At 39.0% G+C, this 14,864-nt stretch overlaps 1 protein-coding gene across 5 annotated transcripts in view; it reads right to left on the reverse strand.

Annotated features, from left to right (window-relative positions):
- SLC20A2 (solute carrier family 20 member 2) overlaps positions 1-14,864 on the reverse strand; it is a 75,262-nt gene that overhangs the window by 12,037 nt on the left and 48,361 nt on the right. For all 5 annotated transcript variants that reach the window (XM_072114372.1, XM_072114388.1, XM_072114382.1 and 2 more), the window contains exons 3-8: positions 11,164-11,304; positions 6,182-6,267; positions 4,133-4,229; positions 3,596-3,715; positions 2,238-2,435; positions 247-838 (exon numbers count right to left, since the gene is read on the reverse strand). In XM_072114372.1, the coding sequence (XP_071970473.1) occupies positions 247-838; positions 2,238-2,435; positions 3,596-3,715; positions 4,133-4,229; positions 6,182-6,267; positions 11,164-11,304 (1,234 nt within the window). The remainder of the gene's footprint in view (positions 1-246; positions 839-2,237; positions 2,436-3,595; positions 3,716-4,132; positions 4,230-6,181; positions 6,268-11,163; positions 11,305-14,864) is intronic.

Raw genomic sequence — 14,864 nt, forward strand, 5'->3', positions numbered from 1 at the left:
AAACTGAGAAGGCACTGACTCTTATTACACTTTTACATCCATGGGAGTCTTGATGTGTCCCTCTCAGTGGGTACAGAGGTTGTAGTGGTCACATGCATTTATGACATATCTTATGGATATTAGATACACATGCTAACAAAAAAAGTTTGGTTCAAAAAAGGATGTACTGCCTCCTACACAGAACCATGACAATAGAAGTAGCAGAAATATAGGAAAGATGTTACGTGACAATGGAGCACCCTTTACCTGACATCATTTCCTCCATGAGCAAACGATCCAAAGCAGGCTGTCAAAATCTGAAGAAAGTGGAAAAGTAAGTGGACCTCCGATTTGTCTTTCTCTTCCTTGTCCTCTTCCAAAGAGTCATCCTGAGGGGGATTTGTATCTGCTAGTTCTGTAGCAAGCTTCATCTCTACACCACCTTCTTCCGCCTCAATTTCAGCCTCTGCTACAGCGTTGCAATAGCTAGAGTAGCTGTCATACCGTATGCGTTTCTTTGAGTAAGACACAGTATCCCCAACTAACTTTTCACTGTCCTCTGGAGTTGCACTGTCAGATGCTTTAAACGTTGAGTGTACAGGCATGCCACAAATAGCAGCTGTATAGCATGTGTAGCTGTTGTTGCGTCTCAGCACCCTGTAGTTGTTTTCATGGGCAGGTCGATCATCAGTCACTCTATCCAAATGTATTTTGTGCAGCAAATCCTTGTACAGACCTGAGTCCTTGTGTACTGTATGATACACATGAACATCACTTTTCATGTTGTGGCCTTCAAAACTAAACGTACCATTAGAAAAGGGAGATCTTATAGAGCCATTTGTCATTGAAGCAGCTCTTCCTATAAAAAGATAATAATGCACAATAACTACACAAATAGGCACAAAAGAAGAAATCTAAACATTTCAGATCAAAAGACATGCAGTAACATTGGTACACAATAGGATTCAGCATAAATCAGCATAATTTATGCATCATATTAAAACTTTAAAGACACTCGTCAAGTGTTTTATACCAAACCAGACCCCAGCATGTGCTACCCAAAGTAATGGCCTTTCCTATGGTGCCAGTCAAAGTTTCCTGCAGCTGCAAAGTCAAGTTATATACTTTAATTACCTTAGATATATGCAAATTTACCCCAATTATTTAGTGAGGCAGGGGCAGTTTTATCTGGCCATTTAGCATAGCGAGGAGACATCAGTCAGTAAGCATATATAAATCAGGCCTCACACGGAGTTATAAAGTAATACGAATTAATATAAAAGTTTTACATTTTTGTAAATGGACTATTCATTCAAAGAAAGCTTAGTGAGGGATACCAAAGCTTATGCTCTTTACTTAAAGGGTATCTACCACCAAGATGAAGGACTGTATGCATATAAGCCTAAAGGGCCCCACTGTCTGTAGGTATTCATAGAGCCTGGAGCCCCGCAGGCTCATTTGCATATAGTTTTATCTGGGTGGTAGATGTCCTATGCTGGGCAGTTTAAAAAGAAAAAAAAACTGACTATTCCTGGGTATTTAAAATATAAGGTTGTCTTAAAATATGAATAATTACTATATGAAATGTGTTTGGGTTATTACAGCGTCACAAGATTATAACAGGGGATATCAACTCATTGCAAGCAAATTAAATTGAAAGATCAAATTTACGCAGTTATCACAATGTATTTGTAGACTGTGAATTAAAAATATATATATTTTCATTCAGAGACTGTTCTGGGAAAATTCTGCATATAGATGAAGGTTTGTCAAGAGGTATCAATTAAAAATGTATAGAAAATCAATAGTGTCTGTTTATTTTAGCAAATCTATAGTGTAGATAAAGGTACATGGTAAATATGCCTAACATTCGACTTTCCTTTACGATGAGCATGGAATATTCGAGTTAACCATTATTACCTGCTTTGTTCATTAATAAAATACAAATTCTCTGAAGCATGAAGACAATAGCAACAATAATAAATTATTGGACTAACATGCAATTTCTTAAACAAGGAAAGAAAAAAAAAATTTTTTCCGGCACTTCATGCTTTATAATATTTTTTCCCCCCTGCTATTACAATGACAAAACATTACTACTTTGGTAATTTTTTTTTTTTACATTTCAAAATCTATTCCTAATATAAAATGATACGTTTTTATACTTCAAGACAACAATACATTTTCCACCAAAATCTTTACCAGGAGTACATATCTCTGTTGTGATTTTCTTTTAGTTTTCAGAAAGAGATACATACCATACGGCACCCTTGTGCTTCCATTTGCTACAGTCTCTGATCCAATCGCAGTTTCAGTGGTAGCGCTAGTAAGGGGAACTACGCTTTCATCATTCCCCTTTGCACCAGGCAACTCTTTAAAGACAGCAGAGTCCTCATCTTGAATTTTATCAAGGCTCTCCTCAGATATCCTTGACAATGCTTCTTTCTTTAATCGACCTTTATAAACAAAGTATTAAATGCGTAATCTCTCTGGAACATTCATTCACACACAGTGCCCAGCTATCCATCATGGAGAGTTAGACAATATAAACATAGAAAGGTAGGTGGATAATGCAGATTTAATTCACACACTTTCTGTGAAGCCACACTATTTTTAAGATGAAAAATGTAAAATTACATCTCACATAGAAATTGTGACTTGAACCTGATATTTTCTAAGGTATGAACAGTTTTAAACTGGATGTACCAATTACCGGTATATAAACAGAGATGGGAAGAAGAATTTTCCTATCAAGGGGTACATATAGATCACTTTATGCGACGAAGCTGACTAGGCCAATAAAACCTCTACCACTTCCACACTGTCATAGGAACATTTGGCCAGGGACAGCAGCTAAGAATCTTAAAAGGGTATTCGCATCTTGGCATTCACATTGAATTCATATACATACACATTTCTGCATGGTATTAAAAAGAAAATGTTTCTGTGTAAAGAGAGTTTCCCATTATTGTACCCATGTGGTCCCTTAGAAACAAGATAGCTCTCCTTGAATAGAACCAACCTCACAATCTGGCAGCGGTGACCAGACATGGGTTGGATTCCTCCTAGATCCGGCGTTCTTTACCACAGGGTGGCTGTGGGACATGAGGCAACTCCCAGACTTTGCACAAACAAATATTTTTGCATATAAAATCACTCCAGCATCCGTGGTATCCAGGGACAGCTGTTCACCGTTTCCAAAGAACATAGCTCCATTTATGGGAAATTATCATCAAAATGGGTACATTTATGAAGAATTGTATGTACGGTACATTTGGAAAATTAAATTGAATGTCAATACCCAGATAAGAAAACCCCTTTAATCTGATATTGATTGTTGCTGCATTGTGGTATCACTAACTGCCTTTTAGGACCGGGTTTTATGTCAACCAAATTTGTGGAAAGTTCAAACTTACGGTTGGTTCTACACTAAAATGCAACTAAATTAATAAGTCTCTTCAAAAGTTATATTCACAAAATTTCTGGTGAAAATATGGCTTTAAGTGACATGAGCATTTCAAGAATTTTGGGTGTAGACATTTTCATACAAAAAAACAATATTTGGAATATTTTTTGTAAAAACAGAACCAAGAAAAAAAACAAAAACACAACATACTTGCTATTTTCTTTTTCATCCATGGGCAAACAAAAAACCACACTATCAGAGCAAATAAAATGGCAACGCCTAATGATAATAATGCAGTGGCCCACACAGGAAAGGTCTGAAGTCCTAGCACTAAAAAGGAAAAAAGAAATCAAAATATTACAACAACTGATCAGATAACAGTTTCATTTATGCATTCATTGCTTATACTTCTAAGAATTAAAATAAACATTGGTTATTTGATCATAGATACACTATCCTAATCTTTCGGGAAAGAGGCAAACAATATGTGTCACCAATAAGTTTACTTTAACTGAAGACTATATTTTCAGGGGAAAATACTGTATTCCTTCATGCTGACCCCAAATTTTTACAGTTCTGCTCTTCACGAATGGAGATTTATTTTTATGTTATCATTTTCAGCCTGTTCTTTCAATATGATCGACTAAGACGCACAATTGGTTTGCGATTGTTTGTCTGCACTAAGGCAAAAACTCTGAACAACCAGATTTCCCAGATCTTCAACAATACATGCAATGTGTTACTTACATGGGGCACCAGTGTAAAGTATGGAGAACACATTAATCGCTATTGTAGCAGCATAAAATATTGGGAGAGCCCGAAGTCCATTGGGAACGGGATCTTCCTGCAAAACATAGCAAGAACATTTCTCAGTGTGTGGATGAGACAACAAAGATGGAAAAATCCAAGTGTAACGCGAATTCACACAACTATCGTTTCAGCTAAGTGAATGCACTACAATGCCTATACATTATGTGGTCTTGCTTTCTGTACCATGCGGCGAAAGACGTGTGGTTTATACAAAGTTTGTGACCTATGACTATGCAATGGGCAGTTTTCATAAATGTGTCTTACATGCTGAGGCTAATCTCGTGAAAATTGCTTAATAATGTTAACTGCTCATAGAAAAATATTTTACTACAAAAAGACGTCATTGCTGTGTTATTATATAAATACACAGTATAGCCTAATGTATGTAGACACGCTAATGGGAAGGGGGGTGGGGGCGGTGCAAGTTATCTTGCATCAGTGTATGATGCAAGCGATGTCCCCATTGTAGCAGATACATCAGGAGGATTAGACCTGTTGATTAAACCATTGGGCGGCTGCCCAACCAAGTATAGCATAATTTCTGTGATAAAACCTGCAAACATTCAGCAGTGAATGTCTACAAGTTTTTAGAAAGTGTGCAGGCTCGAGGCAAAAACACCCCGCGGCCAACTTCGACTGCTCCCCTTCCCACTTGCATGTTTCTACAACCACTCTTTACCCATCTGCTGGCAAAGTTGGAGTCATACAACCAACTTCTGTTTTCTGCAGCATAAACATTTCCACTCAAAATTTTGGACCGGGCCACAATACAAGTCACCCATTCAGTTTAAATTTTAGAGCAGGATTATGCATTCCAGCAACAGTGTCCACTGGTCCTTACTCATTGTTCCTGGATTGTGACTGTAGTAATAATCTTATATTTTTTATCCATGGCCTCCTTCTTTCTAATATTAAATTATGTGGTTCTCAGAGCCACGCCATGCTGCGTGGCTCACATGATAATAGACTGTACAGAGAGCACTTTCCCTTCCCATTATGTGCTGAAACTTCCCCTGCTGAAGTATGATTACATCAAGCAGAAGAAGGAGGGAGGATTGATAAGAACAGGGTAAGACAATCTAACAGCCTGTACAACCGCTGCATGAAGGGGTTCAGGGATAAATATAAATGCAAGGTGTCGGACAGGACCGATACATTTTAGGTTCGGGTGAATTAGAAACAACATAGCAGTTAGTCTCCATTCATTAGTCTCAGTGAAAACTAATAGAGATGGTGCCTGGTGAGGGGAAATGTGCCTCAAGAGAACCGGTCATCAGCAATCAAACTAATATCCCACTACTAGTATATTATCAGGCAGCAGAACACCTTCTAGTTTTTGGCTCTTTCACGGCACAGTGTGGTGGCATCATCCAGAGAATCAACTCTGAAGTGAGATGTAAATTGGGTCTATAAAGTCAAGGAGGCAGAGTTTGAATGCATCCTCCTATGTGATTGACATTGTGCATCAGACTTTACGAGATCTGGTTAGTGATGTCTCCTTGTGTAGGATCATCTTTCTAAATGATGCCAACACACTGGGTCAGGAAATAAACATGCCATGGAATGTGTTCAGCTGCTTAGCAACATACTTAGTGGTTTAGGTCAATTTCTGATGACAGGTTCCCTTTAAAATGCCACATACAAGGCAAAAGTTATTTCTCATGTACACTACCATAGATTGAAAAGCTTCCAACACATACACGTCGCTGACCTGGAGCACATTAAGCAAGAAGAGGACCTGTCTGGGGCGTCGGATAGGTGAGGACTCTGAGTAGGGAATTTTCAGCACAATTTTTGTCTTATACTCAAGTATATACGGTACATATTATTATGCTTTTTCTGCAGTTATTTGATTAACGCAAGTACCATGCAAGATAAAACACAACTAGATGGGGAGTACAGAACCTTTGCATGGAGGTAACAATTTAATAACCTGAGTAACACATTTTATCTGCACACAAGTGATGCATTCTTGAAACGATTTACCTTATTCAAGATGAAAAACCTAATCAACAAAAATAGACCACCAGACATCAGGCCAGAGAGCAGTGGTGAAATGAACCAAGAGGCAACTGCAATGAAAAATTAAAAGCAGCAAGATTAGAAGAGGAACCTCAAACTATAACTCACCTGGTAAAAGAAAATTATTACAGTAAACCAGGCCCTCGCACATGAAAGGTTAGTCTGATGCACTACAAAAATAAACAATATACATACACACATTGCACAATATGATAATAATAAAAAAAAAAAAAAAAAGAACTTGACCAATTGATTGTAATAACTGGAGTAAAATCATCATGATGAAACTGCAAAAGAAACTGGCATATATTTAGAGACCGTCTCATACAATTACAGATGAAGCATTTCCATTAAATAGATGCCCTTTAAAAGGAACCTGTCGGGCAGATCTAACCCTCCAAACTGGTGGCCCTACCCCATTCACTGTAGTGAGTTGCTCAACACGAGAATATTGAATGAGTCAGCGGCTCCTGTGAATTTACCCACTCTGCTTTGTAATCCTGTGAATTGAGTCATCCGGGTGTTCCTGAGCTGTCCCGAGTCAGGCTGCAGCACCCTCTTCCTGCTCTGCGCACTGGTAAACAAGCCTCCTGCACATATCACTCAGAGTGTGGGGGGGATAAGGGACTGCTGACTCATTTCAATACTATCATGCAGAGCTACTCATTAAAATAAATGAGGTAAGACCCGGGAACTATAGGTTCCCTTAATTTAAGGAGGTGCTCTGAAATGAAATCTGTATAAAGAGCATCTCTGGCACCGATCCTTTACACTGCTGCTCTAACAGCACTTGGTACAGAAGATTAAACTTTAATAAGACATCAATAGAGCACATGGCTTGACCATTTATTTCCCTCTGTTTGAATGATCCACTGATATACTCGGCTATTTGTCTGATGATGACACCTGTATATAAAAAGGAAGACAAGGTTTGCATAATTTAACCTGACCAAAAATATTAGAAACTAAGACCAGTCGGACAAAAGCCACATTTGCCATAGTGGATAAACTACTTAGTTTAGTTACTGGCATGCTGCAGACACCACAACACCTAGAACATGCCATGCAGCAGGGAGCAATCCAAATCGCTGGTCAATAGGCAGTTACTGGCCTTCTGCCTGCACTAAAGGCTTTCTCATAAGTGTTATTTGCCTGTGGTTACCGTTAAAAAAAAAAAATAAAAAATCTTAAAATCACAAGGAAGCAAAGATCCTGGAGCAAAAACTATTGGTGTGATGAAAGATGGTAAAAATAACAAATATGGAAAAGACTTCTCTATTGATTCACATGAATATCATGTCCAACTCTCTTATGTGGTTTACCACAGAAAAATTAGGACCGATAAAATGGGGAAGATTTCTCATCATATTCTGTCATTTTTAAAGAGGACCTTTTACCACTCCACACGTGGAAATTGCCATACCATTCTGTACCCACTGCTACACAGATTCAGGGGCTCATTGAATTTTCTTTCTAGCCCCAATGGATACCAAGATCAGACCCAGTATCTGATCATTATAATCGGTGTTCTGTCTGAAAGGAGGAGCTGTATGGGTGTGTTGTTCTACTCTTCATTGATACTGTCCAATCTCTCTATGCTCATCTAGATGCTGCGTTTATACATTATGTTCACATTCTGATAATGAGGTAACATTGTGCTTACACAATGCTCACAAAATCGCAATTTAACAAATTGCGTCACGGGACGCAGACACACTGGAAACATGAATGCAGTGTAAACACACATGCAATAAAAACCCCATGTAAATGTAAACAAATGTGACATATGCAATGAGAAAACAAAAACTATGCAAGTGCAATGAAATGCAAGTGTAAATGCCAAGAGTAAATGCTGTGTAAGGCTACATTCACACACATGTATGGGGGACGTATATACGGCCGATATACTTCCCCCATACACTCCTATGGGCTCACGGCCCTGTACGGGAGCACGGGACATGTCCCATCTTTTCCCTTGATACGGCGCCGTATCTCCCTATGGAGAGGGGCGGGGGTGAGCAGCACTCATCCCCTGCTCTTCTCCGCAGCGCCGATGTATGCCCACCGTACTACGGTAGCCTTAGTGCCACCTAAACACAAACGGCACGTAAACGCAAATGGAATGCAAATGTCACAGAAACAAGTAGCAAAGGACACATAAAATGCAAATGGAATCTAAACACAAACAGCAAAGAGAAGCATGCATGCGGCACAACCAAACATGAGGTGATCGCCACAGAAACTTGATGCAAACTCCACACAAATACGATGTAACCATAAAAACAGAAATGTGATGCAACCGCCACGTAAACATAGATGCAAATGGAATGTAACTTCAAACAAAAGCCATGCGCAAATGTGACGCAAATGCCACGTAAACGCAGCCGCCACAAATGCAATGTAAGCGCAAACACCACGTCATGCATGCACAAATGTATTGTAATGTAAATTTACGTTTACATTTATTTTGAGGTATAATTTCGAATTAGTTTACATCGAGTTTGCTTTCATATCACATTTACATCTTGTTATCATATAATTCTGTTTACATTACAATTTGGTAAAGCTGTTTATGTAATTGTGATGTAAATGCAAATGTCAGCAGAATGTGTGTGAACATAGCTTCTAGATGAGCATAGAGAGATCACAGCACACAACTGTTGATAGTAGCTTCTCGGACATTGCCTGCTGCAGATTGGATAGCAAGAGAAGATTAGCACAACACACGCCTCCAGTTCTAGCCCCAGCTCCTCCTCTCTGACCAAACACAGATTACAAAGGTTAGATACTGGGACTGATATCTCCACAACCATGCGGGCTAGAAAAAATTTTTTAACTGCTCCTGCTTCATATAACTGAGGTCTTTAATGCATTTTTTTCACAGCAAAGATGTTTGAAAACCTAAGATTCTCCCAATAGAGAATCCCACAAAAGTGCCCCTCAAGGCATTTCAAAGAATTATCTTATAATACATTGAAAAATACAAAAAAGAAAATAAGAGTTAAAACAGAACATGTTCACTTCACTTGAAACTGTGAGTCTTTCTGTAAAAGCAATTACAAAATATAAAATAAAAAAAAAATTTATTTTCTAATGAATGGTTCCTCCTTAAAACAACACAGCAAACAAGAAAAAAACACATAGTGTTCACCCATAGGGTTGTAGTTAAATAATGCAATAGCATGTAATACAAATGCATAAAGGTGTCCTTGTTTCACCTCATATACCCATCAGGGGATTAAAAGGAAACTCTGCAGCCTGGTCAATAGGCAGCATATTATAGAGCAGGAGAAAACTGAGCACTGTATATAGTAGAGTATAAGCAGATTTTTTTTCAGCAAGATCCCTACTCTGAAACACACACACCATTCAAAGAGTTTTTTGTAAATTCATCACTATAAAAACTGAAGATTCACACTGAAGCATTCAAAACTATGAAAACATGTGGAATTATATACTTAACGAAAAAAAAGTGTGAAACAACTGAAGAACCTAGAATATAAAACATATTTTCAAAGTAGACACCATTTGCTTTGAACACTCTTGGTATTCTCTTGATGAGCTTCAAGAGGTAGTCACCAGAAAAGGTTTTAACATCACAGGTGTGCCCTGTCAGGTTTAATAAGTGGGATTTCTTGCTTTATAGATGGGCTTGGGGCCATCAGTTTTGTTGGGCAGAAGTCAGGTGGATACACAGCTGATGGTCCTACTGAATAGACTGTTAGAATTTGTATTTTGGCTAGAAAAAAGAAGCCAAGTAAAGAAAAAGGAGCAAGCAACCAGCAGAAGAGACTTGTTTGGGCTAAAGAACACAAGAAATGGACATTAGACCAGTGGAAACCAGAGGAGTCCAAATTTGAGATCTTTGGTGTCAACCACCGTGGCTTTGTGCGACGCAGCAAAGGTGAATGAATGGACTCTACATGCCTGGTTCCCAATGTGAAGCATGGAGGAGGTGGTGTGATTATGTGGAGGTGCTTTGCTGGTGAAGGCAACAGGGCCAACAAGTGCCAAGTATCTCCTTCAAGACTACTGGATGGCCATTTTAGGTGACTACCTCTTGAAGCTCATCAAGAGAATGCCAAGAGTGTGCAAAGCAGTAATCAAAGCAAAAGGTGCCTACTTTGAAGAACCTAGAATATAAGACATATTTTCAGTTGTTTCACACTTTTTTGTCAAGTCTATAATTCCATATGTTTTGATGCCTTCAGTGTGAATCTACAATTTTTATAGTCATCAAAATACAAAACACTCTTTGAATGAGAAGGTGTGTCCAAACTTTTGGTCTGTACTGTATGTTCTACCTAAAATTCATAAAAGTCTGACCACACCGCGTGGATGTCCTATAGTATCAGTTTCTAGCTTCTCTAACGTTGCTTGTTATACTCAGTTTTGTGTGGTGAAAATAGGGGCCTCTGGTTATACTCACGTATATATGGTAGCTCTGTAGAAAAAAAGAAGAAATTCTGTACACTCTGGAGCGTCAATTATTAATCCCTTATAGAAGTAGCTATAGGTTTTTGCAGATAATGTGGTTATCATTCACTAAAGCATATTCTGGGTTTAGGGAAATAAAGGACACTACACAATTTATGGAATATTTTACACATCAGTCTCAGTTCCTCCGGCTACTAAAGCCAATTATATTGGAAACAATTTGGAAAATATCTATACTATATGGATAAAATACACCAATAATGAAGTTTTACTAGCTGCAGGCTTGTATGTTGTAAACCATACATGGGTGAAAGGAGGCAAAAAAGAAAAATACTAGCATTGTATTTCTTACCTGTAATGAGATATGTTAAGGGAATTAATATATTTAAGGGGAATTTAAAAACAGTGCCCCACTTCCATGGAATGTTTTGAAAAAATATGTTTTTGACCTGATATTTCTAAAAACATTTTTCCACATACCCTCACTCATAAAAGGAAATGTCAATTACCAATCTTGACAAGCTGCATCCACTGCACACCATGGGAACCAATAGCAACGAGAGAAAAGCCAATTGTTGCTCCAACTATGCAATGCGTCCCGGAGATGGGGAGTTTCAAGAAGGATGCGATCAATTGCCACACAGCCGAACCTGAAAGAGAACAGGAATGTTATTTCCATATACCTGGAAAGGTGAAGACCATGAAGGATAGACTGCAAGAAAAGTAAATTGGCTATATTAAATTGATTCTGTTAAAAGGAGTGTTCCCATTTCAGCAAATTAATTGATTGAATTATGGAAAATTACACAATTTTTCAATATACTTCAATTCCAATTGCTTGTGGGTTTCTGGATCTCTGCTTCTTGTTATTCTATAGAAAGCTTCTATGTGGACAGATATCTAACCATGGTCATGCAGGTGCATGGCTTGTTATATCCCTGGTAATGTGAAGTCACATAGGAGCTCGGCTCCATGGTCAGATTTCTGCCCCTGGAAATAAAGAAGGACAGCAAGCAGAGATCTAGAAAACCCAGAGGAATTGATACAGAAAGTATCTTGGAAAATTGGAGAACATTTATTTTCTAAAATGGTACTACTCACTTTAAGACTCCCCCTCTCAAAAAAGGAACAGCTCTGCAAACTTGTTTCTTCTAGGACTTGTGGTTCCACATACTTGTTGTAGATCTCCGACTGCTCAATCAGATGTGGCTTTGTCTACTGTGTAATTTTGGAAATTATTTTATATATAACATTTTTAAAAAGGAAACTTGTTGTGGGGTTTTAGGCTCACCTTAAGGTTTATAGGGGTGAAGCATCACATTGGCCTGCCCAGTCCTAGATTAATTGATGACCTACAGGATTAATACTTCATCTTTATGCTGCAATTATGTTCCCAACCTATGGATTGGCCAGTGCCATTACTCTTTACCCACAGACAATTAAGCGTACTGGTGAGAATCCAGATCTTGCCTTTGACCGTGACAAGATCTGGACTGCCTCTGACAATACAGAATCCAGGATAAACCTGGTAAATGACAGGGAACTGGATTTAGCTGGCCTGCTCACTCACTTTAGTTTCAGTGTAATCTAACCCAATGACTGTCCTGAGAGCCATGTTTTCACAGTGAAGTTTCATTACTTTTGTGGAACAAGTTGTATTGTTCGACATCTTAACAACTTGGCCTTTTATTTTGAGTTTTTCATTTTTTTTCTTTATCTACAGAGGGCTTTCTGCATAAAAAGTTACACTTCAAGTGACAGTACTGAATATGCCATTCCAATTTAATAAGGTTAAAACCTGGCGATGCAGAGAGGCACTCAGTGCATAAAGAAAGGCGCACGCAAGTGCTGGATATCTACCATCAGTTTCACCAATGTTCTTTAACCCTTAGGGTAATGTCACACGTGCCGCTTTGTCTGCGTTAACAAACACAGACAAAGCCGCACCCACCGGGGCAGGCCGATTGCATCAGCATTTCTATGGAAACGCCTGGGATCGGGAACGAGCCGCCAGTGTTTTGCGTTAATTTAATGCAAACTATCCCGATCACAGGCGTTTACATAGAAACGCCAATGCGATATGGCCGCGGCACGCCCCGGTGGGTGCGGCTTGGTCTGCGTTTGCAAACGCAGACAAAATGGCATGTTTGCCACCAGCTTTAGGCTGCATGTACGTCCCCCATAGACGGCAATGGCCACTGTAACACTCCGTACACTGGAAAAAGGATAGGACATGTCCTATCTTTCCTCGCGTTACAGCCCGTACGCAGCCCGAATCTCTATGGGGTGGGGTCATCCCCCCTCCTCTCCTTGGAGCCGGACATATGCCTGCTGGCAGTGGCAGTAGCACCCTGCCGCAGCAAGACCATCCCACTTTGCGGCGGGCTCTGGTGAAGACCAGGTGCCACTTAGACTCCGGTCCCAGGTGTCGGCTAGTACCAGCTCCCGCAGTGGTCCAGAGGATCTACCGATCCCAAATCCTGACACTTCCTTCTAAAATCAACTTTTAAAACGGTGCTAACTAGCCTGAGGCCTGGCTACCCTAGACTGTCTTTGATCTTACTTTACAGACTGTTATGCAACAAGCAGGAAGCGTTTTATGCTCAGAAAAATGGGATAGAGCAAATTTAAGGGATGTCTTACTCCCCCCATCAGAATGATAACTCTCAAAACCCTGAATTACATTGTGAATTTATTACTATAGAATCATTGGACCCAATATCTCATGTCTATCAATGGCAGTTTCTTCTTTTCTTATGAGCCCTACTTATATTATATCCATGTTGCTGCTTGTAGCAATTGACATCAAAATGCAATAACTTTAGAAGTCTTCACTTTGCTATTGTCTAGCACAAAGTACTTCAGTGTAAGAAGCTGCGCGAGGTGCGATTTTTTTTTTGCGGAATGAGTTTGATTTTTTGATGACTTATTAAAATTTTTCTTATTTAACAAAATGGCAAAAAAAGGGGAGCTGCTTTCCATTAGTCTCACGTGCCACTGGCTAGCAGCAAATAAAGGGTTAACACCCACGATCAGTGTGAACGGTGGCTATTTGCTGCAATATACAAAAAAACCACCCACCTTGTATGGAGAGGGCTGAGCTTGCACAGATACATCACAAATAGGTAAGGGGTTAAAGTTAGATTTGGGAGAGTGAGCTGTATATATAAATTACACTCTGAATTGTAACAGTGCATATCTCCAGTTCTGTGGCACCTATAAATACAATCAATGGCTCAGAAAAAGTAGTTTTCACTAGGGCTTATTTTCAGGTACAGGTTTACATTTCAGCCTTACTTGAAAAAGGCTAAAAATGATAACGCTACATCTTATTTTCAGGGTAGGTCTTATTTTCAGAGAAGCTTGGTATCCTTCAGTGATGCAATAAGTGCACAATATGCAGGGGAGGGAGTCACAGATGGCACAAGAAAAAAGTAAGTTACATCCAGTATAGTGAAGCAAAGGAAAATTTGTGTGTAGTAGAGCTGTGTATGTGTAAATGTAGAGGAGCTGTGTTTGCCCATATAGTAAGTTTAGACTTTTAAGCTTCATCAAAAAATATAAATCACTTTGATCCAACTTATATTTGTTCTTCCCAGGACAAAAAGAACAAAAATCAGTATATTTTTCAATTAAAACTTTTCTATTCATTTAAGGGGTGTGGGTATAAGATTTCTGTTGACATTCAGGGTAAAAGTAATCTAAAAGCCAACTAAACTGGAATAGGTTTTTCATTTTTTGAATGCACCTAGCATGTGGGATATCAGGATCGTTGTACAGCTTGGGTAATCAGTGACGGACAATATTTTTTTGACGGAAAAAAAAAAAATTGTATTTCAATTGATCACCTTAAAATGTATGGATGATTAAAACAGGTTGACTGGGTTGTATGCCACACTGAATGAGCAGGAATGATAAGTAGCTTATTAGAGATTAGGGAGCTGGAGCGGAGGGCCCCAATTGGCACATAAATGAAGAGAAGAAGCAGAGCTTGTAAAGCCTGATCATTTGAAGTGAGCAGAAGGACTGTGCAAGATACTTTTCCTAGAACAGTGATGGCGAACCTTTTAGAGCCTGAGTGCCCAAACTACAACCAAAAGCCACTTATTTATTGTAAAGTGCCAGCACAGCAATTTAAGCAGTCATTTATTTCTCCTTGTTCTTTGACAACTTTAAATCGTTCCGCCTCCTAAAGACACCAATGCAGTTG

This window comes from Engystomops pustulosus, chromosome 1 (assembly GCF_040894005.1).
Source record: "Engystomops pustulosus chromosome 1, aEngPut4.maternal, whole genome shotgun sequence".
Classification (NCBI taxonomy): Eukaryota; Metazoa; Chordata; class Amphibia; order Anura; family Leptodactylidae; genus Engystomops; species Engystomops pustulosus.